Below are 26,627 nucleotides of genomic sequence, written 5' to 3' on the forward strand. Positions count from 1 at the left end.
CTAAACTTGTGTGAATCTCAGATTTAATGGATCCAGTTTGGTTCATTTTTTTCCATGCCTTCTGACAGTGAGTCTCTGCTTCTTCACCATAAACTCCAACTCGCCCAAATACACACTTTAAGTAAACCTCCAAAGCAAAGTACTATGACCTTCCCCTGATGATGGTGAGAAATTTGGGCTTCAAAATAATAAAGTCACCAGAAGAGGGTGAATGGGTAAGGGGAAAGTATTTGGCTGTAGGAAGGCAATGCCAATTAACCTAATGGAAAACAAAATGGAACAGCATGCAGGCAGTCGATTCACTGCCTAATCAAGCAAAAACCACATTGTGAGCCTAGTACAAAGTTGTTTGATTGAGTGACACTAGTTCTTTCCAGCCAGAATCCAAAGCCAAAGCTCAGAGCATTAAGAAATATATCCATGCAGGTACTGTCGTGGTGCCAAACTTTTCATTAGCTCATTAAAATATCACTTAGGAGAAAATCTGCCTTAGCCTAAAAATTATTAGAGATGGCAATATGCAACCTTATCATTCCTCCTGTAAAACAATATTTTCTTGCTGTGGCATTTAGTATGATTATTCTCACAGCTGTGTGGCTGCTATAACTCACCAGACATCAGAGCGATTTGTAAAGACACCATCAATGAGGCTTTCGGGAGCCATCCATCTGACAGGGAGTAGGCCTTCTCCTCTTTTCCTGTAATAATCATTTTCATAGATATCTCTGGCAAGTCCAAAATCACCAATCTTTACTACTCGGGAGGAGCTCTCATATTCCTTCTCAGACACAAGGCAGTTGCGAGCAGCCAGGTCCCTGGTTGTTGTAAGGCAGGAAGAAGAGGATGGAGTTAGCATTGCAGAATAACTCAGATCAGAAGGGACCTCTGGAAGTCAACTGGTTCAACACTTTCTTCAGAGCAGCGCCAACCTCGAGGTCAGATCAAGTGGCTTAGGGCCTCATCCAGTTAAGTTTTGCGTATCTTCAAGATTGGAGATGACATAGCCCCTCTGGACAACCTGTTCCAGTGATTGATCCTGCATGTTGTGAACAATATTATCTAATTTCCCTCACTGTGACTTGCACCTGTTGCTTCTCATCTCTTCCTTGTGCACCTCTGAGAAACCTCTGGCTCTGTGTCCTCTGTAGCTACTTGTTAGGCAGATGAAGACAGTAAATGGATTTCCCCACTTGCCCTTCACTTTGTTGTATGGGATATGGTTCTTGCCTAGGGTGCAGTGGGTCTTGGATTCAGATCTTAGAGTAGCCCACCATTTTGTGAGAGAAGTGTAGGTGATTTTTAGCAGAAAAGCATAACATTGAATTTTATTCCAGTGCTCTCGCCTTCCCTGTAACATTGCGCCACTTTTCTAGGCATTTTTTTCCCATGTGAGATAATTAGTCCCAATATTGTGGGTACATCTTGGAAGACTGAGGAAATAAGTTCTGTACCTGTGTATAAAATGCATTTTCTCTAAATAGACACAGCCTTTGCAAATATCCAAACATATATCCAAGAGGTCAGCCACTGTCAGTAAGGGCCTCTGGAGCTACAAGAAACAGAGACAGTAGTTAGCCATGTCTTCCAGCTTTACAAATTCAGAATGACAACCTCCCTATGCATAGATGGTATTTCCTCATTTGAAATGTATAGGGTTTTTGCAAAACATGCAAAGCACAGGTGCAAAATCTCTGTATGTCAATACAGTGCATGCTAATTACCAGCAGGGTAAACTGCTAAATCACTGCACTACAAGGCAGGTAAACGCATCCTGTTCTTTGATTTGGGGCTGAGAATATCCTGGGACCTTCAGAATTGTTTCTTCAGTACAGTGGAAGAAACGGGATCCCACTATTTCCTCCCACTATCATATCAGGTTTGCTTGCTGCTGTATTAATCAGTATAACTTATTATTCTAGTAGAATACATGTATATACATTTCAGTAGAATTCAATACCGACTGTGGATTTGATCTGATCATGTAAATGAACTAGACAATTGCTATAATGCTACAAAATTTCACTGTTGAGTCCTTTTGACCTACAATCCTACCATCCATATTCTTAATTGCATGCTAACTACGGGGAAAATTCCCTTAATTAAAGACATTTATTCTTTATTCTTTTCTTCTCTTCCCTTCTAAAGAATTTGAGGATACAGGCACAGGGTCAGTATCTTCTCCTATGCCTGAACTATGCCTAGCATATTAACGATACTGTTGCTATTCAAAAACAAACAAACAAGCCCCTATGAGGCCTAATAAACCAGATACATGACCACCATTATTTATGGTCACTTTTCAAAGGACTGATCATGGTGTTCATCGAAAGAAACTCAGCAGACACCTCATGACTGAAAACACAATTTTGGTCAGTGGTCTAATGACATTCAATCTTCACAGCAGCTCTGAATGCAAGGCCAGCACTCAACGTGGAGTTCCTAGGGCATTAGGGAAAAGCCCGGTCAGACCTTGCAGGCAGAGAAACAGCTGACCATCAGCATGGCCTTTAAGAAAGGGAAAAACTGAGAAACTATGGGCAGCTACAGGTTAAAAATGTAAGTCTCATGGTCTTTACCCTACCTTTTGCTTTCTGGCTCCTCGTAAATAGCTAAGTAGATCCCCTCCTTCCATCAGCTCCAGTATAAGGTACTGAGGTTCATTTAACAGGCACACGCCAAGTAACTTCAGAATGTGGGGGTGATCAAATTTACTAAAGAGAAGGAAATGACTGTAAGATTACATATGAGAAATCCAGCTGGTTGATAGCTAATAAAGTGCATATAGCTGCAAGCAATGAATGAGCAGTTCGGCCTTTGCAATCCTGCCTCTACCAACAACATGATTTAGTAACTCACAATGCCTGGATTTGCTCAGTCATGGGGAGAGTTCAGGGACATCCTTTCAAAGCACAGGCTTACGCTGTATTTTGAAGGGCACTCTAATGCTTGCATGCGTATTAAAAACACGCTTGATCATATTTCCAGGGAGTGAATAAAGGTAGTCAAATGGCAATCTCATCTAGGAATAACATGAATCGCCTCCTGTTCATTAAAGGTATCTATATTATTTTACTAGACTACTTTTCCTACTATATTCACAGTAGAACTGCTGATTCAGAGAAATGCACAGAGAAAGACAAAAGCACACGGTGCAACATATTATTTTCACAATTCAGAGGAACACTGTTTCTTACATTTTCAAGAGAAACAAAATATGCATGAGGAATACTTGCAGATATGCTAGCAATTGCCTGTGTGTGTCCAAAAAGATAGAGATTACCACAGAGCATTCAGCACTCTCAGATCTAGCACTTTTCAAAGAATGAAGAATATTTATGCCTCTGTCAGTGCCTGTGTTTTTACAATCCCATTTCTTGTGTTAGAAAATGGTTTTCCCTTCACACTGCTGTGTGAAAGGACTTGCACCAGCAGTCAGAGAAACTTGACTCTGTTGGGGGAACTGATGGTGTCCAAAGTGCTGTCAAATGCACCAATGTAAACAAACAAATGAAACAGAGGGACATTTTCCTTCTAACCTCTTTCAATTCACATAATCTTAGGTGTGGGCAAAGACTCTAGCAAAAAGTGTGATTTTGAATCTGACAGTTCCCCCTGGCCCCTAGCACATACCTCTCAATCAGACAAACCGTGGCAGTCTCAAGAACAAAAAGAGGGGAAGGAGCACCTGGTGCTTTCCTTACAGCTCACACAGCCCTTTCTCCACTGAGCTGTCATTCCTTACTTCCCAAGTGATGGGATACACCCAAGAATTTGCTACATGTATTTGTACACAAATGAGTCACCAATAACCAATATCAAATGACTTTTCAAAATACAGGCAACTCAATTTCCCCATTGCTGCATAGCAATAGTAGAAGAAACAAGTAGTCCTTGCTTAACTGGGACAGTATGCGTAACACTGCATTCCAAATTTTAATGAACATTCAAAAAGGCAAGCAAAATAAAAGGTGCATTTAAATATCTAACATCAAGGTTTGTAAACAATCAGGTCTACTTAGTTTTCCTTTCTGCCCTTGGTTTCATTTATGAGACCTTACAGATGAACATAAAGAAAAATTATTAAGCCTTCCATGAGAGTACTAAATCATTCTTTTTTTCACATTAAAAAAAATGAAAGATTTAAAGCATATAAAACATAGCACTTTTTATTATTATTGTTGTTATTCTTTAATGACTACTGGGAATATATAATATTTAAACTTTTCTGTTCTCTTTGTTTCTGTGCCTCATTGTATTGGTGTACATATGGGCCCACATCAGTGTTTACATTTAAATGCAATAATTTCCTATTATGTATTTTTCCAAGATTTCTGGTTTTGGTTTATCAGCTGCAACAAGAAAGCAGAATTGGGGAACCTTCAGAGACTTTAACTATGGGTACATACAATTTCCATACTACACAGAAAAGAGACCTTAACTGGGTTTATGACTGCTAGGTAGACTGAAGATAGATTGTTGGAAGTTTACACATAACGCTTACTCTTTATCACTAACTTACACTTTAATGACATGGTTCCATTTTGTTTTTCACAAGCCTCATACCTCATTCAACATATAGTGTGTGGAAAAAGTAAAGCAAAAATACAAGATATTTTTTAAAAAATATGTAAACACAAAAAAGAATGCTGTGAAAATCAACGTCAAATTTAATAATGCTATGCTTTCTGTACAGAATATAAAATCCTTCATTTTTCAAAAGATGCTTCTAATCCTGCACTCAAGAAATAAAAGTCAGAGAAGTGCAGAAGCGTATTGAAAACTAAACCACACCCTCAGTCTTATGTTGCCAGCTGAAAACTTCAGCTGATCTTCTACTTGTTTCTTTGGAGACTCTGGAAAACCAGATTTCTAGCTGACACACAGACCTTTCCATGTGAAATTCTTGCACTCATGATATGTAGTATTTTTTTAAATCTACCTCAGTAGAAGAAGTATGTGGCAGCCTCTAGTGGTAAGTATGCACATTTTTAAAAAACAATTTCCACGGTAAATTGAAACTTCAAGGCATCGGCTTGTTTTGATATGTTTATTTTGGTAAAATGGGATTAGCCAAATGTTGCCCAATTGCCTTTAACAACTAACTTAGTTTTAGGAGAGCAAAGATACTGAAATACATCAGTCCAAACCCCAATAAATCCACGATATGAGCATACTGAACTTGCAGTCTGTATCTTAAATTTTGCTAATCAGTTTTATAGCTTTATTTTCATAAGATTCATCAGTAGTGATTTAATTTTTAGCAAAAACAGGAGAACACCCAAAAAATGCCACAGTAATTTGTTTAGAGGAAAGTTTTCCTTTCATTCTTCTTGAAGGCCACCACCCTCACACGATAGTGGCTTTGAAGGGTGCCCAGTGATAAAGCAGTCCCTACCTCATTAAGTGTGCCTCCTTCAGGAATTCACTCTTCTCGTGGTCTGTCGCACCTTTCTTCAAAGTCTACTCAACAGAAAGCAAAAGTATAACAACACTTAGGTCACCACCACCTTTATCACACAGAGCTTAAGTAAAGCAGTCAGACATGGCCTTAAATACACATTATTTTCCAGCAATCATTACAAGGAGATAGGCTCAGCTTTTAGTGGCTTGCAAGAATTATTGCCAGGAAATACCCAAATCTGTCAACACCTGTTTCTGTGGTATAACCTCTGAGCCAAATCTCTCCGCCCATCCCATACTGTTGCCAGAGAAATACACAGCTGCAATTACCTTGACCGCTACTTTGGATTTTCCGCTTCCATCTGCCAGGATATCTACTGCAGTTCCTTCATACACCTCTCCAAATGCTCCACTTCCTAACAATTTGTGTAAGTTCAGTTTGTCCCGGGGGAAAGCTGGCAATGATTCAATCTCTGCCTGAGAAGGAAGAGTGCTACAAAACAGCAATACTAGTCACTTGTTCATACCTAAGAATATTTTAAATGTTATTACAATTCTTCCTCAAATGAATCTGGTACTGTTTGTCCCATTAGGCATATTTAAGGGGAGCTCAAGTGAAGCCTGGATGTTTTGGAAGCTTTTGGAAAACACCAGGTCTTCTTCCTTCCCCGTGCACTTGCGTTTCTTGCCAACACGAGCATGCAGGGTGGGCTAGGGGCAGTCCAGGGTGCATGCCAGACAGCCAACATGGCAGGGTGTACTTCAGAGCAGACATGACCTGCAGTGCAGATGCAGCCCTTAACTTCACCTTGAGATGTCAGGGATGAGTGCACTGATGAAAACCAGTCCAGGGAAGGCCTCTTAGGTGTTTCTGTCCTGAAAATACATTGCTCCAAGGACATACCTGACAGCATAACAGGCATTGGCTAGTCCCACTGTCTCAGCCGTCCCCCTGAGTTGAGCTAATTCTTTATCTTCCTTGATAAACACTATCTGTCCAGGGAAGGCCTGTTTTCTGGATTTCTGTCTTTGGTGCCGTACTGGAACAGAAAAGCAGACTGTCAGGTATTTCACTCTGAGAGCATCCAGTGTGTGAGTAGGCTGAAAGGCTATAGTTTTTTTTTGTTATTCTGTTCGACATGACCCCCAAGCAGCTCATGTAAGCAAGACATTTCCATCTGGCCACCACTTTTTTCCCACAAAACACAGACAACTGTTCCTTGAGCTGAGAAATCAGTCAAGCATCCACTTCTGTATGTGGCAAGACCCAAACCAGAAGGGCTGCTGCTGTATCCCAGGAAGAGGATGAGGAGTGAGAGGGCAGGACCATGACATGTGGACATCTGCATCTCAGGGTAATCTCTACATCCTTTCTTCAGGGGCAAAGCTTAAGAGGAAAAAAATGGGACCCTTTGGTGAATAAGTGCAGTACCCAACTTGAGAATTATAAGATACAAGTTTTTATAAGGATACACAGGAAGATCAGAGTTCCTTCAGCATTCCTGTGCTCTCCCTGTAGGCAATCAACAGCAAGTAATGCCTGAGACTGGAGTGAATTGATATCCTGTCCTTGATACTGGAAATATAACCAGCCATCTCTAGAGCCTCAAAGGATGAGAATATACAAATTCCTGCCGGCTCCCACCCTGTGGATTGTTCAGCATTTCCCTAAATCTGGAGGCCGATCATCTCCTGCCATCTGAACTGCCTTTTACTGAGGCCTAGCAAAACAAGGATATGCAAAAACCTCATCCACATACCAAAACCAAAAAGCATGGCCACAGTCAAGCCCAGCACAACTCCAATCACAGCAGCAATGACAATGATGGTGTCTGGGGAGATCATATCATCTGTTAAATGGAAGGGGAAAATTGGTTAATGACTGCGTATACAAATGCTACTAGTCCTATGGAGCTGAGCAAACCTGAGAGAACCCTTGAGCTGCCTGCTGTGTACATGTCTTCCCCTGCACAAAGATTTCTTGTAGGCTGTATGTAGATGTCTACATTTGGTCAGACTAATCCTTCTCCCCCGGCTCTGGGCCATTCCTGTGGTGATGATCTACTGTGTACACGGAAAGAGAAAATGCTGAACTGTTTGACCACTCAAGGTGGGATTTTCAAAAACACTCACAGTGTAGGTCTAACATTCTGGCTGAAGGCAAGATGTAATCCTCACATCCTTACCCGGAGTGGGAGCTTGCCTTTATTTCAAGAACGACACCATAATGCAGAGTGCAGGGCCACAGAGACAAACAGGTATAAAGGAGCAGAAGCAAATTTCAGGCCCACTGTTCCGTGCAAAAGAGCCTGGATGAGCAGCTGGGGTCACCATATAAATGTCACTGTTTATTACCTCTTAGACACATTACTTTACCTGTGCAGTGACATCATTCTTAAAATAACAGGTCTCTCTTCATAAATTAGTATGATTATTCTGAATAAAAAACTTGATTAACAGAGTAAGAAACTACAGGACATACCTTCACCTAAAATTATATCCTTGCTTGTGTTACTGTATTCACCAAGTCCCAGCACATTTGCAGCTGCCGCTCTGAACTGGAAAGTTCCTTCTAAGTTCTTGGCCACCCATGTGCAAATACTGGCACAGGAGCCGTTGTAAACCACCTCCCACAAGGGCTGCACTTCGCTGGTCTTCTCAGACTGCTTCCTGCAACAGGCACAGCAAAATAGCACAGGTACATCATTAATGCAGTGAGGGTAATTTGCTGTTCCCCGCCCCCATTCTTCGCTTCAGTTCCATGGCCTTCACAACATCTCTGCCTGCATGCAAGTTCAATCTGGTTGTGGGGTTTTGGCTACGGAGCAGAAAATTGTACCGTGCCATTTCAGCAATGCTAGGAATCACACATCTTTAGTTTGGCATTGGAAATGAAATGCTAGAATATTTTAGACATAAAAAGTTCCAGCACTTTTTCACCTGTGTCAGTGTACACCTCACAGCCAAGACTTCAAAACCTTCTTATTTAGCTTCCAGGGGAGAAAAAAAAAAAAAAAAAATTGTGTTCTGTTAGAGGCTTTTGCTTTCCTGGGCCCAGAGTAATTCAGTGGCTCTTGTGCATCAGGTTTCACAAGCTAAACAGGAAACAAGTCATTGGCAGTGAAGACACAATTCTTTAGCTAGCCAGTTTCCCATAGTATCTGCTGACTGCTGGGTATATTTCTTCCTTTCCCCATTGGACTGAGATTGATTGCTCACAATAAATTCAGAGCTGATTATTCACCAACCAAAAGAAGACCGTGTATTTAAACTTGAAAGGCCATATCTGAAATATCATTTCATGTCACACAAGACTGTAATATTTCATGTGAAATGACCTTCATGAGCATGTCAATCATTCTCCCAACATACTTTAATGCAGAAAAAAGGTCAAACAGTTCTAAACCCCAAAGACAAGGGAAAACTACATGTTCATGTCCTTGATGGGTACACATCCCTACCAGAGCTGTATGAAAACCAGGAGTTGTTTTGAAGGGCTACGCAAATATTTTCTAGAATGCTACGCAACTGACCTAACATTTTTCTATGTGGTGTAAAAGGACCATGAGGCTCAAAGAGAAATTCAGTCAAAAACATCAGCAAATGCACATTCAAACTGCAGGAGAAAAGTTTATTTCATTAAAAACCCCAAACACCTCAATAATGCATTACGATTCCAGTGATGAATAAGAAGCTGGAGCCTGGAGAACACAGCAGCTCTTGCAGCCCTGACACAGGCCAAGGGACTGTCCTTTCTTTACCCATCCACAGCAAGCCAGGTACAAACTGGCTGTTGGCATATCAAAATTATTGTGATCTCATAGCATGCAGGTCAGTGCTGCTGTACGCTCACAGAACTGTATGGAGGAAGCTTACAGCACGAGGAAAATATGTCTGGGTGAAAACTTATATAGGTAAAGTATGCACAGCTCCACAGCGCTGCCAGTCCTTAGCTTTCATAAGCACAGAGTTAACTGAGGAAAAAGAAATAACAGCCGAGTTTAAAAAATTGCTTCCCTTCATCAATCCTGATTTCAAACAATGTCATAGGAATATCTCTGAAGATGGACTCTCCTCATTTTTAAATAATGCATTAAATAAGCCTTGCACCAACTGCCTTAAACAGATCCCTCCAGAGTCATGGTCAAAAAATGAGAAGTTTCAAAGTCACTGCCCACAGCAATATACTCTAACCTGTCACTGCAGCCTTTCCAATGCCAGTGCAGGAGTAAGTGTGAACTGGCACTCTATAGATGCCTAATGAGTGTGACAGGTATAGTCCAGGCAATCTGTATTTGATGACAGAGCACTTGAAAAATTATCTAGTCATCCCATGTCGGTGGGAATACCTTATGATTTTTTCTGGCAACTTCATAATGCCTTTTCATGAGTCCTCTGAACACTGCAATATTTCTGCATATATTTTAGCCAAAAATACATACTATATGCTTTAAATTAGTGATGTGAAAATATCTCCAATTCTTCTTCTAATTCACCAACATATATCTAAATATATCCCTGTATTTCAGAGTTGGTCTGGAAATGTTGTTAGTGTATATTTTCTTCTAAGTTGTCCAGGAATTTCTGGAAATGTTGATTATTTTGTTTACCCAAGAAAGAGATCCCATCAGAGGCAAACCGAAAGCCCCTGCACACCTGGATTCGTTCTGGGCTGCTCCCTACCAGAAGAGTGCCTGCACACATAGCTTACCTGCTTTCTAAGATGTAGTAGGTCAGGTTGCTTCCATTGTCATCAGCCTTTTCCCACTGTACAGAGTTTTTAGTGTCTTCTGCTCTTTTTGGAACTCCTGGCTTACTGGGAACACCAGCTTAGGCCAAATGGGAAAGAAACAGAACCCTTAAAATGTGTTTATAGCAAGACAAAGGGCTAAGAGGCATAGATAAAAATTTAGAAGTGCACATGGGGGTTTAGGCATGCAAAAGGATGGAGGATCTACATCAATAATCCCTATGGAGAATGAATCTTTGGCCTTCTCTTTGCAATGGACAAATTTCAAAATTTTCATTGACATGCAGCCTTTCACCAGTAGTTATGAGTTCACATGTGTATAGGCATTTCATTTCAGTTTCCCTCACTCTTTTCCTCTACTCCACTTCAAAGTGAACCTTTCTTTCCCCCTGTTACTTCTGCAGATATGGTATTGTGCTATTTATTTTTCAAACACACACAATTCTTGGCTCTCAGTATAAGAATTGCCTGCTAAATTTTACAGAATATTGTGTTTGAATGTTCACATCCTGAAAATAGTCTTAAAATCTTGTTACACTACAGTAAGTGCTTACCTGTAGTTTTAAAGCTTGCTGAAGAGGAAGTGCTTTTCACTCCTGTAACATAAACTACTGTTACTCTCACAAAGTAGTTGGTTGAAGGAAGAGTTCCTGTGAGATTGCATGTGTAAACAAGATCTGCTGTGCACGTAGTGCTTGCAGGAGAAAACCAGTCACTTTTTGTTTGCCACTAGAAAAATAAAATATCATCGTGGTCAACTTTCTTGCTCTGCGGAAAGTGTGTCACAGTTCTATTCCTGGGTAGATTAACTACTTTTCCACCTTTTAATATCTTAGGGGAGAGATTACGTATGAGCTGTTTCAATCACAGGACTTTGTCCTCTTAGAGACCAAGGACACAAAACCTAGTTTTTTTCTTTGTTTTCAGGAGACCTACAAGTCTTGGCAGCCACAAAGGACAACAGATTAAGTGACCCCTTTGCACAGCCAAAAGGAGCCTTCCCCTTGCTTATCTCTGTGCAGCTTGTATTTCTGGATCACCATGACGTGCCCATGAGTTCAGCTTGCCATGATGCAAGTGAAAGGAGAAGGTTTAGTGGCATTGTGTTATGACATTGGTTTTAAGGAAGGGAAATGTTCGGTGTAGGCCTAATGAATCCAATTATCTATATTAAGGAATCTACGTAATCCAGTTTAGCACATGACATTTTCTGTGTCCAGTGGTCCAGATATTAAAAGCTGAAACTTCCATCCATGCTGCTGTCACTGCAGCACTTACTTCCACAGCCTGCACTACTAGACCTGTTTTTCTCTCTGGCATTTTCTCCTAACATCTATCACAGGAAAATAAAATTCAGATACTAGGTTGTAGCTGATATTTAATGCTGAAAACCCTGGCTGGGGGAGGGCAGTGAGAAAAGAGGGAGGGGACTCTACTGAAACAGGAGACCCGTGAGGAATTCTGGTGGGGTCATCCAGGATGTCCTTTGGCACTATGGAGTATTAAATGCTACAGCTGCACTCCCCCTTGTTCCTGGCAAACACTGCCTCCATCCTGCCCCTTCTGAGCCACTAAGACTGACGTCACCATGCCCAAATTATCCACTGAGTCTCTTCATATACATCCTGCCACCCTGTCCTGCTCACCAGGACAGAGTGGGTTAAATTTGCTCTGATCTGGAAAAAACCTAAGGGGTATTTTTACCTTACGCAGCTCAAACCAGAAGCTGGTTTCATTGACGTGCAGAGGAGCTCTCCATTCTAGCTTGAAACTGGTATTTCTGGGAACTATGTTGACAGGTGCAGGTGGAGTCTCAAAAGTTTTTGCAATAACAGGGACACTTTCAGAAAACCAGTTCTCATTGGGATGAAAAGCAAGAACCTAGTAAGGAAACAAATGAACTGTACAGTACCAGACCAGTTGGAAGGGTGGCTTTAGCAACTCTTGAGTGTTTGGAAGTCTAGCTGTTTTCAAACAAGACAATACTCAGGCAATATAGATACAGGTATAGAAAGATTTTGAGCCTCACAGCTGCAGCATTACACATCTTCAGGCTGGAAGTTCATGGCCCAGAGTCCCCTTCCAAAGAGACTCTTCTTAGTTTCTAGTTTCATCTTTCTATCAAGACTCTTCTCTTTCTAGACCTTTCTTAAATGTCACACACTCTTACACAGGGATGCAGATGTCACATCACACGCTAGGCAGTGGTTTAGAATCACAAAAACACAAGGTGTGGAGGTGCCTTAGTACACTGCCTTCCACTAAACCACAATCAAATATGACCTATGTTTGGCTATGCATACTTAGATATATACATATATGTATATAGGTAAGTGTGTATGTATGAATTTCTGTGCTGGTTTTGGCTGGGATAGAGTTAATTTTCTTCATACTAGCTTGTATGGGGCTGTGTTTTGGATTTGTGCTGAAAACAGTGTTGATAACACAGAGATGTTTTCATCACTGCTGAGCAGTGCTCACACAGAGCCAAGGCCTTTGCTGCTCCTCACACCACCCCACCAGTGAGGAGGCTGGGGGTGCACAAGGAGTTGGGAGGGGACACAGCTGGGACAGCTGACCCCAACTGACCAAAGGGATATTCCATACCATATGGCATCATGCTCAGTATATAAAACTGGAGAAAGAAGAAGGAAGGGGAGGACATTCAGAGTGATGGCGTTTGTCTTCCCAAGTAACAGCTACACGTGATGGAGCCCTGCTTTCTTGGGAATGGCTGAACACCTGCCTGCTGATGGGAAGTGGTGAATGAATTCCTTCTTTTGTTTTGCTTGCGTGTGTGGCTTTTTCTTTACCTGTTAAACTGTCTGTATCTCAACCCATGAATTTTCTCACTTTCACTCTCCTGATTCTCTCCCCCATCCCCCCAAGGGGGAAGTGAGCAAGTGGCTGTGTGGGCCTTAGCTACCAGCTGGGGTTAAACCACGACAATTCCCCATTATACCATCCAAATTGTTAACAAAAGCACAAAACCAAATTAAGACTAGAATAGATCCCCTTCAGACATCAGCTGAATGTTCTTCCAGCCCATGCCTGAACTGCGAAAACCACTCTCTGACTGTATTTGTGATGCACCCAGTGCTTATTCTGCAGAGAACCTGTTTACTTGGTTGCTTTTGAAAATGTCACTCTGGTGATAGCCTTGCTGTCCAAATACATCATTTACTGTTTTCCTTTTAGCCCTTCACCTGTAAAGGGAGAAGCAGTATGTTTTGTTCTTACGAATCCACATTGTACGTTTTTATATCCTCTAGGGGCTTGTATACCAGCTGTTTACCATTTTGTCCTGCTATAATCCTCATAATACCTATATATGTTCTAATACAGTCCTAGTAAAACTGTATATGCCCTTAAATAATTTCAGGTACTGGAGTTACACAGTGTGATCTATAATTTCCTTTTTGAAGCTGTGACCTTTTTTGGGGACTTATTCTCTTCCAAAAGTTACAGAAGATAATTACAAACATTCACATGTTGGTTTTAACCATGTCCTTATGAGGTTTAAGGCCATCAGATGCTGCTGACTTAAATACATATAACCTACCTAAATAGTCTTTAACCTGATCTTTCCTTCTCCCGATCTGTTGTGCTACCATTGACTTTATGTAGTTCTGTTAAATATCTAGTCGCAGGTCTCCTGTTCCTAAAAACTAAACAAAAAAAGCATTAGATACTGCAACCTATTCTTCTTTTTGTCGTCTTATTAAGCATACTAGCAGAGCCTTCTCGACTCTCTTTTTAGCCCCTGCTGCTTTGAACTCCTTTGGTTACTCCACCTTCTTGATTTTGTCTCCGTGTTAAGTTACTCTTTTCTGGTCATTCTTACAGCAATGACAGATGCGCTCAGGCAGGTAATACTGACATTACCGCAGGATGGTGCTCCCCCTGCCCTGGCTGTCCAAAAAGCCTTGCTGCCTGAGTCTGACAGCAGGCGTGGCAGGGGGACTGATATGTCTGCCCATCAATTCTCACCATTCATAGCCCAGCTAAACTATGCAAGCCACCAAAGTTTTCATGCAATGCTGTTGTGGGAGTCCGCATGAACTGCAGCAGCTGATGGATATCCCATTCTACTGCTTCTGCTAGCTATCCTGGGGCTGGCCTATTATTATATTTCCTATTTCTATAAATGTCCTGTTTCAATCAGGTAGCTGAAAAATCTAGATCTTCCTCTGTCTATGACTTGCCTGGACAATGGAAGAAACTACTTCTTCTATTGCAATGACAGCATCATATTTCACTGAAATCCAAAATCAGAGGGTTTGCAACCACCCTTCAATATTCTTGTCTACAGAAATTTTCTTCAAAGGCCATCAAATAACCAAGCCCCTACTTGCATTTTTAAGTCATTGTTAGTCCTCTGCATTTGTTACAGGGTAAACATTGATATATTGTTCTTGTTGTGAACTTTGCATGCATATTTCATAATATACTTTTATTTAAAATGAGACTGCTGCAAGACAGAATCAGTCAACTGTTAATTCAGTCATCACCTACATCTCTATGGATATATCAGATACTTTCGGTTTACTGGACGAAGAAAAAATATATTTTTTGCTAAATGAAAAGTTATTTATTAAAAGAAAAGCAGCAATTGGCAAAATGACTGAGTCTGCTCTTCATACAATATATAGAAGTTTCCCCTTTCTGAAAGTCTCAGATATGTTGCTTTCCTGAGAAAAACCTTTATCTCTTGAGCATGACCCATTTGCACTCACATAGCCCTGTTTATTGCACTTCACCTAGTCCTTGACAGGCAGGTCACAGTTCCAGGCACCCTCCCTTAGGAACAGAGGATACCTGTCATTCGACCCTCTCTTAGCACGTTGCATCAAGTATCCGCTTGGATACAGCAGGATTGCAGTAGAAACTCCTGTTTACTCTTGAGATCTCTGATGTGCTCCCCAAATAGAAAAGATCTCAGTTCTGAGGATTTAACCTAAACAACCCATGTAGGAATAAACTACATGATATTTAATTCTCCTTAAGACTAAAGGACCGAGAGAAGTTTTCTTCCAAGTTTTGAACTCATATTTTTGAAACACACATATAGCTTTACAGAACAGCAGTCTGAAGATTTGCAGGTTAGTGAACAAACAGGTAAAACTGCTTGTAATTATACCTTGAATAAATTGTTTATTCCAGATTGGAGCCCACTGACAGACCAGGCAAGCGTCCCATTTGGAAATTCACTTTTTCGCAAGGGTGTCGCTGGGACAGGAGGTAATAAATTGACAGAGATTTGATAGCGGATGGATTCTAGAGGTCCATTTGGCTTCAGAGGTTCACTCCAAGATATGTTGATGGTGGTGTCAGACAAAACCACTGTCTTAATGGAATCAACTGCCTCTGGTACTGAAACAGAAAGAAAAATTAATCTCCTTTTAGGTACAGACCTCACTAGGAGTTTGTTTGTTTGTTTGTTTATTTTCTTTTTAGAGAAGTCAAGAAATGTCACTGAGGAAAGAAAAAAGGTTATAAGCATATGAATATGATCCATTTACAGGACTCACTCTCTACACATGTAAAACTCATATTCTTGTATAGTCAGGTGCAGAAAAGTTCTAAATATTTTGAGGGACATTTTAGTATCTCCTTGGCTATCCTACCATGCAAACAGACAAAACAAAAAAAACCAAACAAAACAAAAACCAAAAAAGCTGTTGTCCTACACCTCTACATTTATAGTCATATCACTGAATTCCTGCTTTCTCTTAGTTTCCTAATCAGGGTCTCAGATATAAGTCTAATATCCTTACTTGGATATGCACTAAAAAAAAGCACCCATGCACTATTCCAATTGGAAAGTCTTTAACAGAAAAATCTGAAGGAAGAAAACCCAAAACTAAGCATTGTTTGCCATCATTTACAATTTTGCTCAGAAACACATGGTCTGGCTGAGCTGTGTAAGCAAGAAACTGGGTTGCTGGTCTTATGTCCATGCCAGCTGGTCACTCTCTAAGTGTTGTGGAAAAATCAAGCCTTCCTTTGAAGATTTGAGATCATAGATTTTGAAATGCATATGGCATGCCCCAACTCTGCGTTAAAAATTCTTTTTTTTCCTATTGAACTGTTCAGATAGGTAAAAAAAGTTAACAAGTCATTACGCTATCTATGTTCCCAGCATATCAGAATGATAGGTACGTATGCTGTAATTTATGTCCTAGTAGCAAGACTACAGATTACTCAAATGAAATGCACAGAAGCTAGCCTAGCAAAGGCGGCAAATTTCTCATTTCACTAGCTAAAACATATGTGGAGTAAGAGTGACACTCTGTGGCAAGAGTAATGCATTAATTCTTCAAAGTTGTCTTCCTTTTTCATTCCCTATATCTTGCTATGTTTTGGAAAGTACAGATTAATCCAAGCTTCTTTCATTTCATCACAGAATTGAGGGAAAGACAGAGGGAATTCACACAGCTTCAGAGGTGTGAAATAGTGTACACACTTCAAGAGGCTCTAGCAGCATCTGATTACAATTTAAACTAGCAGTTACATTCATGAAATTGAGAACGTAAGTGCCAGGACACATATACATTCTGTTTACAGTTGGTTGGAAATTTTTCAAAAAATTGTGAAAAGCTCTGAACATTGACACAATATATATATGAAAAATGTTCAGGGTTTTGATGCTGGTGTGGATTTTTTGTTTGTTGGTTTGTGGGGGGTTTTTTGTCTAGGACTTTATTTTGATCCCGACATTTTGCTTTGCCCCAACTAGAGAAGCCCGTTCTGAGTTTCATGTTTCATTTTAACTTGAGACTGAAAAATTCCATTTCAGTGGAGCAACCCAGTCTCCCATTTCATACGCTACCTTTATGTTTCACCACTGAAATAGTGTACATTGCTGCAGGATGGCTCAGTTTACCACACAAAGAAGCAACGGTGTGAATTCTTGCCACATCCCAATAGCAGTCAATCTTATTCAATCAGTGTCATACAAATTTTACAGTCCAAATGGGGATTCCCATGCAAAGAATTGAAATCTACTGATCATAGGCCAGCTTTTCTTATTTTTTTGCCATAGAGTCCTTAGGAATATGCTCATAGTAATGAGATCCACAAAGGATGACAGCCTATTTGCTTGATGTTGCAGATACTAAGAGATCTGACTGTTAAGAAAAAAAGAAATAGCATGGTTGGAAGAAAACTTCCAAAGTATAGCATGTCTGGATTCCAAAAGAAGACTGGCAGTGTGCCTGGCACCTCTTGTTCCACGTCCATTTGAAAGATGAAAAGAAGTTCAATTTAGAGGATTTCTAAAGGGGAAAAATGTGACTGCTCCCAGGACAAAAAAGAAGGAATGATCTGTGCATAAGAGGAGTTACTGGCAGCTCACAGGTGATACTTTCCTGTGGACAATGGCAGCAAAAAGAAAGGTTACGTTTTCTATGGATGAGGTTTAGAAAGGGAATCAGGACCCCTGGCATGTACTTGTTGCCAGCTATTCTCGATGAAATGTTTCCTTGGGCACAGTTGATCAGTAAGGGAAAGAGACTTTGAGACAAGAAAAACACAGTGGTGGCTATGTGTATTTCAATTCTAGTTGCTTCAGCACCTTCTGAAACAGCCAGAAGCCAAGCAGAGGTAGAGAGAAGAGGAAACCTTAGGACTCCTGCTGAGATGGACAGCCCTAGATGCATGTCACAGTAATACCCCCATAGCTGCACAGTCTGCACAGCTGTGTGTCAGCTACAGCCAGCCCTGCTGTAGCTGGGTTAAGTGAGCTAATGCCCAAGGAGCAAGTGCTACTATGCCTCTCAATTTCACTCCACGCTCTCTCAGAGAAGAACTGCTCCAACTCTGCATGACAACAGCCAGGCAGGAAAACTAGTGAAGATGGGGACTATAGCATTCCCACATTGCTGTGAGTTCAACAGCAAGCATCTCCAGGTACCATCTCCCCAGTCTTTCCTGCAAAACACAAACAGGCTGTCATGTAGGCTTGGCTATAATTCTCCCTTGCTGACCTGGCTATTATCAGAGGTGTCTGATGGCTTTGCAGGTGATGAGTTTATGTGGATCAAACTGACCCTGGGTGGTGACACCAGGCACAATAAATGGAGCACAGCTGCAGAGCAAACCTGACACGACAGAAGACCAAGTAAGTGCAATGCGTACTGCAGGGAATAGCTAGCACTCACAGTTTTCCATGTTTTCATCAAATGAGTCCAGCTGCATCACTCCAACGATGAGAAAATTATCTGAAGAGCAGCGCAAAGGCAACTCCATATGAAGACAGATACAAGTATGCTCATGCACACATACAAATGCAAACCAAGAAAAAGTGCTGAGCAAGGTGCTTCTATTGGGCTGGGTCACAATGCAAGACAACACACGCAAAGGCATAGCATGCATCTTTGGATGATCTTTTTCTTTCTGGGACATGACAAGAGCTGCAGGGAAACTGGGACAGTAGCTGCTCTGCAGCTGCAAACAGGCAGACTGAAGCAAGGAGTGAGCAGAAGGATCTTCCTGCCCTAATTAAGGTATTTCCAACCACAGGAAGCATATAGCCCAGGCTAGCAGTACTCTCAAAGAATAAGTACATCTTGAACTCAGGCTGCCTGTGAATATTTGCATTTGAGGAAAGCTTCTGGGCCATGTTGGCTTCAAGGACAGATGGGAGACATGTTGGCACTCACAGTGACAGCACCTAGGTCTGCATTAAAGTGCAGCAGAGAGTTGAGTTTCCTTGCTATGATGACATGCTCCAAGTTTCATCAGGTAAGACAAGATGAGCAGTTAGTAGTTTTGGACTCAAACAGAGGTCTGAACCCACAAACAAAACCAGCATCGCTGGTTTCTATTTAGTTAGGGAACTAAAGCAGCACCAGATCTATGTTCTGCAATGGAAACTCCAGGGTGGAGAGGAAAACTATGAAGGTAAAGGGTGGAGGATGAATGCAAGAGAAGACGCAGTAAGAAATATACCAGTGATCAGGTAAAACCATAGCTTGCTGTGATCAGCTGGATAATCAGTGTGTGCTGAATGGAGTTACAGATCCCTCATAAGGTAACACAGGCTACACATCAACAGCAGAACTGTTACAGAAGTCCCCCATTCGTTGTTCTGGAAAATGTGTCCTAAATAAAACAAGTATGTTTAAAACAACTGAGTTCTCTAAGAGAGCACTGAAGAGATGGACAGTACTTTGGAGTATAACAACAGAAAGAGAAATTTGCAAAATCGCACACCCAAAGCAGGAGGTGGAGGAGGTGTTAACCTAGACACATTTCTTGAGCTACATCGTCACGTAATATAGCACTCATGTATTATGTGAGGTGAAAACTGGCTTTATAAACTAGACATGCTACAGAAGTACAGGCCCAGCTCTCAAATAGTAAAGAATCAGCTTGAATAACAAGCTATTTAGAATTTAGATGGTCTTGATCATGCTTTATTTTCTCTTTTGTTTCTCATCCTTTTTTTCAAAAACAACTTTGTACTCAAGTGAAAACCTTTATAATAAAACACACCTTTCACTTGCACTGCATCTTATCTCTTATGGACAGCACTATGTGCAGGTTTTCCCCAAATGTAGCTTTGGCTTGTCACTTGGTGAATGCTTTCTGCTTTTCCAGAAAGTGAGCTGTGCTCCTGTTACACTTTTCTAGGCTGCAGCTACCTGCTGCCTTAGATGCTGCTACACGCTCTTGTCCATGTCCTCTTCCATTGCACCAGCACGTCACGCGTCATCACAGAGTACAGAGGTAGCTCCACTTAAACACAATTACATTTGGCTGCCTTGCCATCATATCTTGGTCTCTTGCCTTCACTCATACCTCTCTCACCCATTTACTCCCACCCAAGTTTTTTAGTTTCCTTCTGCCATATTAGATGTGTATTGATGTATTTATTTTTAGGTAATCTCTAACCAGTCCACTCTCTGCCCTAAATGACACAGTGAACATTCAAGTACAAAGCACTGCTCCTAGCTTTATTCTTCTAGTGTGAAAGGGACTGAAAAGGGCACAACAAAATTCTTGAAACCAGCTGAGAATGTGCTATTGGCATACAGATCAAGAGAAGTAAAAATTGTTATCTTTTCAGCCTGCTTCACAATAAATCAAATCTGCATTACCCTAAGAAACAGTAATTATGAGAATAATGTCAAACCAAGGGAAAAAATCTTAATGCTGAATGAATACATAACACACATATTTAAACATACGTAACCACATACACATTCAAACACAACTTATTAAAAATGTGGTCCAAGGCAGAAACTGTAACTGTTTAGCCACTTTTAACCATGGTTTATCTTTCCTCAGGAAGCCAATGATCAAAAGCATTAACGAATACATACATGTCTTAAGAATCTTACAGATTCATCAAGTCTGGTTGTCAAAACCTTGTGAAGATCTACACAGGTTACATTTTAAGCAGAAAATTTTTCTGCTTTCTGATTTGCAACCCAAACTCAGATACATCTTCCTTTAACTGAGATGAGAATTCTGTTCAAAATCAGAAAAAAATGTGAAACAAACCTCCATATAGAGTTGTGCCAATTGTCTCTTTTCCCATAGGCAGCATTTCCTCATCTGAATAGCAGTTTTTCACTGCAACTTGTATGACATAACTTGAAAATGGCTCTAGGTTGTCTATGACGGCTATACGACCCTGAAATTCCTGTAATTCGAAATCAGATAATAAAAATGTATTCTTAGGAGAGAGAGTCATCTGTCAATGAAATGAGTGTTAAAAATAATATAGTAATGGTTTTGTATTTTAATACACTTTAGTGTTTAAAAAAGAATGTTAAAATTATATTTTGGGCAATAGATCACTACAAAAAGCACATACCAAAAAACAAGCTGAGATGTAATTTGCATGACTACAGTAGTACATTGTTCAGTGGCTGGTACTTAAATAGGAAATGGCAAAGTAAAAAAAAAAAAAGTAACAGAAGAAAAAATTACTAAGGCAAGTACAACTACCACAAAACACATAAAGGCAAGCCATATGGAAGCTGGACAGTCTCAGGAGTTATTTAAACAGATTAATATCAACCACAACTGTTCTTACAAGTAGAAACTGAAGACCCGTTTCAACAGGATTTTAGCAAAGGCATGTTAAAAAGTTGGGTAGTTGCACAAAGGAAAGCTAAGGAGTCTACCACTTAACAAATACCAAACAGAAAGGGGAATTACTGTTGGGGATGCAGAAGTGGAAAAACTCTGTGATAGAAAGTTACAAAATGCTTTATAAAATTACTAGAAGTGATATAACAGTCCTTGTTTATATATGATATCACATGCATTTTTGTTCCAAAATAGCCATACCAATGTCTTTTGCTGTAGAGCAGACAAACGGTAGCTTGAGTTCCTGCTGTTGTTTGTCATTTGTTCAAGAAATACCAGATATGTCGGCGTAGGCTGTGATATACCAGGGCATAGCTGCTGTGGTATGGCAGATGGCAAGCTTAACGTAAAACTGGTGTTTGTCATGTCAAGGATGGTAGGTTTCTCAGTGTCTGGCAATAGAATCAGGCATCTTTTATCTAGGAAAGACATGAAAAAATAATTAGTGCTGGACCAGTCCAAACTTACATGGGATTCTACCACCTTTCCTATGAGAAAGCATAGCCACAAAGTATTCGCTCTGTTTTCACAAACAGAAGAGAAAAAAATCCCACCTGAATGTACTTTATTTGATTACTTTCATGGACACAAAAATAGTGGTCATCAAAAGTAAAGTCTCATTTAACTTTGATAAGATACAGATTTATTAAAGGTACAGATTTACTAAAGAATTTAGGTTCTTCTTTAAGTACCTAAATGCCTTGGAAATCCAGATCATAGTTGCTGTGTTAACAAAGGTAGTACACACTGATGAGTCCAAACTTGCTTGTTACGGGAAAGACAGATATGCAGAAGAGAGTACCTTTCTCTAGCAATGAAATGTTATCTCTCTTTTCTTCCAAACAGCTTTTCATGTGTAAAGTTCATAGTGACAATAGGGAAAGGGGAGACAAATTTTTGAAGGAGAAAAGGAGTCTATAGAGAGAAAACAATAGAAAACTATGATAGTAAACAAAAGGTACCAAAAGAAAATCCTTCATCACTTAACGTACTTTTAAAAACAAATTAAAATTATATTAAATGGACTTACTGCTAAGAAGGAAAAGATTAAGGCATATGCATGGGGAAGATGGTACAAGGACAAATGCTTGCCCTTAGGCCAGAACAACTGACCTCCTTGTCAAGATCTTTTCTCCCTCAATGAGCAACCCCACCATTCCTACCAAAGCCAGGTTCATGCATATAAGAGAAGGAGAATAAAACAGTCTGTTCAACAGAAATAAACGTAAGGTTGAATCTTTTTCAATTTTATAGTTAGAGTAGTAAAACTCCCATGGGAAAAGTCCCAGATGGAATAAAGAATTGAGTCATTTTCAGAGTTAAAGTTTCTGTCAGGCATTTCCATAGAAATGTGTTTGCCCTGACAAGAAAATCCTTCACTACATATTCAGTCCCCTTCCTCCTAACCCTGAAGAGAAATCATTCTCTCACTGAATCTGTGACAGGACAATAATTTTCACTGAGCACTTCTGATGTGTTAAATGATCAACTGACATCACATCTCTGGATGGCAATTAAAAAGGTTAGAATGAAAGGAAACTCTAGCAGTACTCCTTACTCACATCACTAAAGCAATAAAAAGCATGTCAGTCAACCCAGTTGGTCTTTGCAAACATCACTTTTTTGCATATACACCATTTGCTTTCAGTAGTGAGAAGAAAATTTTTTTTTCTTACTTTAGTATGTTCATTTACTTTTATCTTAAGCTTGTGTGAATAATTCTGTGCATTGCTCCCCCTGCAAATGCCAAGGCTGTGTATTCCTCCAAATATATTTGCAGCAGCCAATGTAAATAAGAAGAGCTCTGTGAGGATCTCTGAGTAGAAATAAACCCTTTGGACTGAAGTTTGGTTCTTCCCTTTCTGCACCAGCTAAGCCTGGGGCCTCTGCAGGAAACCCTGTCCCTGGGCATAAGGATTGGTATCTTCTGTACCAGCGCAAAACCAGGCTCCTGCACCAATGCCAAGCCCACACAGATCTCATGAGAACAAACTTGCCCAAAGTGCTGGGAAGAATAGCCTGAGCACCGCTCAGAGTAGCTACAGGCAGGAGCAACTCTACTGGCTGCCCAAAACAGTGTGATATTCTTTTACTTCAAAGTCCATCCAGTTAAAATAGTCTCTTGTATATTTGTCAGATTTTTATCCAAAACTGAAGTTAAAGAATTATTTTGAATATATTCATCATGCTAGTAGCTGTTCTAAACTTCTGCATTTAAAAAGATAATCCCTGTAGGTACCATGAATCCTAACTTTCTATTAAAACTTATTTTTCTTTCTTTCATTATCATTCTACAATGGTTTGTTTAAAATATTAGGACTTCAAAGTGAAGCCTGAGTCTACTATAATGTAAGCTGTAATTACCTCTCAGGCACTTCTTTATAAATCATTTTAATAAGGAAAGTTCTTATTTCTTTGTCTTTGGAAGCCCAGACTTCCCCCCCATCCCAGCTTTGCATACTTGCGAACAAAACCAGAAACCTGTATCACAACAGGGATCATTGTCAAACTCTTGCTACAACACTTTGTGGATATGTTTTCTCTTTTTATGTGCTTTAATGTGCACCACCTTTTCTAAATCTCCAGGTTTTGACACAACTTTGAATATAGGCATGGTTTGGCGTTAACATCCTGAGCCTTTGAAACATGGGCAATATTCATCATCATGATCTTCTATGTGATCCAACACAAGGCCAGTCCTTGTATTTATCTTTTTAAAAATGTTCGTAGTGAATTGTTTCCCTCTAGAAGGTACCTGAACCCATAAAGCATACTTTACATAAATACACACAGCATGATCTGCAACTAAATACACGCTCTGAAATAAATTTGTTAACATGTACAAAACAATCGAAATCCCCTCTACCTGGATACAACTGCGCCGTTGAGCTGTAGGCTAAGATTTTTAGCTCATTATTTGCCCTCTTCTGAAGAAATTGGCTTGTGCTTTCTTTATTTGATAGCCAAATTTCAGTGTGTTCCTTTATTTCAGTGCTCCAGTATATAAATTTCTTATCTACAGTCAGGCTACCAATTTTCTGACCTGTAGGAAAACATTGTATAGTTAAGCTTCAGAATAAACCCTAAGCTGACAATTTTACAAGAGCAGATGGGTGCTGGTATTCACAGTGAGTCAATATGGGTGAGTATCTTGGTCATACTATATCTTCAAAGACCTCCCCTGGAAAAGAGATTTCTATTTCCCAATAGGTGTCATGAAGTTGAGACACTTTATTATTTCAGTTTACAAGTGTAGATTTGAAGGCTTTTTATTATCCATAATTATGAGGACTGCAATTCAGTTAACAAACACCAGAAATAAAACACAAGAGCGAGAGTTGTCTATAGAAACTGTCATCATTTTTCCAAGATGAAAACCACAGCGCTCTGCCATCTCCCAGGAATAATTAAGGCAGCTCCTTTGGTAACAAGAACAGCTTTACCAGCACTCCTCCAGAATCAAGCTGAAAACTGAGCGACCAAGATTAAGTATTATTATTACAAGAAGCGCAACATAGATAAGTTGCCACCCAAGATTCTACCTGCATTAAATATCCTCCCCACATATTGAAGTCTGCAATGCCACTTTCAGGCAGAACTTAAGATTGTGTCTTTTCATGGAGATAAACTGCAATAGGTGTATCTAATATGAAACCCTAGCAAAATAACGTGTTAGTATTATAAGTGAAATCTATTGACAAGTAGCATTTGAGGCTGTAGCATCTCCATTTGATTTACATCTTACTAGAAGACATACTCGCATCAGTAAATATCCTCACACTGCTCTTTCTCCTAGTTTGTATCAACAGAGTACACAACTGGAAACACAGAACAGAAACATTTTGTTTATCTTGCCTATAGATGAATCAATTTTATAAAGTGCTTCATGAATGCTATTTTGCTGAAATGAACATTGTTTGATGTAAGAGACAGCAAGAATCACAAACTACCTAGAAACATAACAGAGCACTCAGACCTTGAAAACTTGGTATTTTGGTAATTCTCCAGCAGTGGCAACCATCCACATCTGAGGCCCATATTTCATCTCTTCCTCTGATAAAGAGCAGCTGAGGATTCTTGGAGTCAGACACATCTATACTCACAGGTCTTCCTAGCTCTGCTTCTGCCACGTTACAGGTGCAGTAGTTCCTCATCTGTTCTTCCACTGATATGTATCCCAAAATGTGGTGCATGGTGTTATTCAGAATATCATAATAAAACATGCGGCTGCCATAATCAAGCTCTTCCATCCAGTACAAGCGGCTATCAAATAAAATGCATTGCTTACGGTAGAAAAACTTCAATCTAAGCAATCTGCCCTAAATGCAGTCCTGTATGTGACTACAGTCACAAACCTCCCAAATATTTAAAACAAGGTAACTACAGCAGCATGCTTGCAGAGTGGTTCCAGGTGTTTAACGGATATTTTTGGGTGGAAGGTCACAATAACTGACTATTCTGGATAAAACAGTTACTTCAAAAATTGTTATCTGGTGCTGACTTTCATTTGCATCACTTAAATAGAAGAACCTATCAGTATTTAAGTATCATTTGAAATCTTTACTCAAACACAGGTATCTTTTTGAAATTAGACACGTCCAAACTCAACTAGCAGTATAAAAGTAGAACTATATCCAGAAATTTCTGAGATTTACACAATGCAAAAGACTGGTATACTGAAAAAAGTCCTTTTTGATCCTTAACAGTTGATGATTTCATGAAAATCCTGTTTAAAAGATGCTTTGAAAAGTTATTAGTAATATATGCCTTACCTTAAGAAAGGATATGATAACAAAGATGATACAGTTGAATTACTTTTACCCAACTGTATGTTCAAGGCTTTTAGAGATTTTATCTTGAGCTCAAGATCAATAACAAATATTTGAGTTTCATTCCACGATGTTTTCAGGGCAACAAAGAGACGTCTTGCAATCCAGTCAACTGTGATGGCTGTGGCATTGTGAAGATATGCATCTTTGAAAAACTTCAGAAAAAAATAAAAACATTACTAAAACTGCTTGAGAGCAGAATTTTCCCACCTGATGCTAGAACATTATGAAATTAGATTTGTTTCCAAAATAATTTCTACTTGGCAAGTAGAAGTCAAAATATAAAGACATGCCATGGAACAAAGATTCCAATATTTGTTTCACAAATATCAATTGTCACTTCCATGTTGTTTCCATATTCCTGAGATTAGAATGAAACCAAATTAAATTAAATTACATTTGGTACAAAAAATAAATTTCCTTTATACAATAGTGTGAATTTTAAATTAAATGTCTGTTGACATATCTTACCAACAAAATAGATGTCAGTAAAATAATATATGTTTAATAGGAAAACTTTACCAATGGCATACTCTGGCCTCTTC

General features: G+C 39.8%; 1 protein-coding gene across 12 annotated transcripts in view; it reads right to left on the reverse strand.

Moving 5' to 3' along the window:
- Positions 1 to 26,627, reverse strand: part of ROS1 (ROS proto-oncogene 1, receptor tyrosine kinase) — an 87,323-nt gene that overhangs the window by 29,383 nt on the left and 31,313 nt on the right. For 9 of the 12 annotated variants that reach the window (XR_008576597.1, XR_008576595.1, XR_008576596.1 and 6 more), the window contains 17 exons: positions 26,026 to 26,237; positions 25,230 to 25,516; positions 24,120 to 24,296; positions 21,455 to 21,672; positions 20,660 to 20,801; positions 15,291 to 15,523; positions 11,855 to 12,031; positions 10,705 to 10,879; positions 10,112 to 10,229; positions 7,883 to 8,070; positions 7,161 to 7,250; positions 6,305 to 6,440; positions 5,731 to 5,893; positions 5,396 to 5,460; positions 2,582 to 2,711; positions 1,452 to 1,549; positions 612 to 815 (listed from right to left, as the gene is read on the reverse strand). Coding sequence is in view for 7 of the 12 variants with exons in the window: in XM_054822123.1 (XP_054678098.1) it covers positions 612 to 815; positions 1,452 to 1,549; positions 2,582 to 2,711; positions 5,396 to 5,460; positions 5,731 to 5,893; positions 6,305 to 6,440; positions 7,161 to 7,250; positions 7,883 to 8,070; positions 10,112 to 10,229; positions 10,705 to 10,879; positions 11,855 to 12,031; positions 15,291 to 15,523; positions 20,660 to 20,801; positions 21,455 to 21,672; positions 24,120 to 24,296; positions 25,230 to 25,516; positions 26,026 to 26,237 (2,813 nt within the window). In the remaining 5 variants the exon portion in view is untranslated. Of the gene's footprint in view, positions 1 to 611; positions 816 to 1,451; positions 1,550 to 2,581; positions 2,712 to 5,395; positions 5,461 to 5,730; positions 5,894 to 6,304; positions 6,441 to 7,108; positions 7,465 to 7,882; positions 8,071 to 10,111; positions 10,230 to 10,704; positions 10,880 to 11,854; positions 12,032 to 15,290; positions 15,524 to 20,659; positions 20,802 to 21,454; positions 21,673 to 24,119; positions 24,297 to 25,229; positions 25,517 to 26,025; positions 26,238 to 26,627 lie in introns of those variants that run through there. The other 3 variants (XR_008576599.1, XM_054822128.1, XM_054822127.1) reach the window with 3 other exon arrangements.

The sequence above is a fragment of the Grus americana genome, chromosome 3, assembly GCF_028858705.1.
Source record: "Grus americana isolate bGruAme1 chromosome 3, bGruAme1.mat, whole genome shotgun sequence".
NCBI lineage: Eukaryota > Metazoa > Chordata > Aves > Gruiformes > Gruidae > Grus > Grus americana.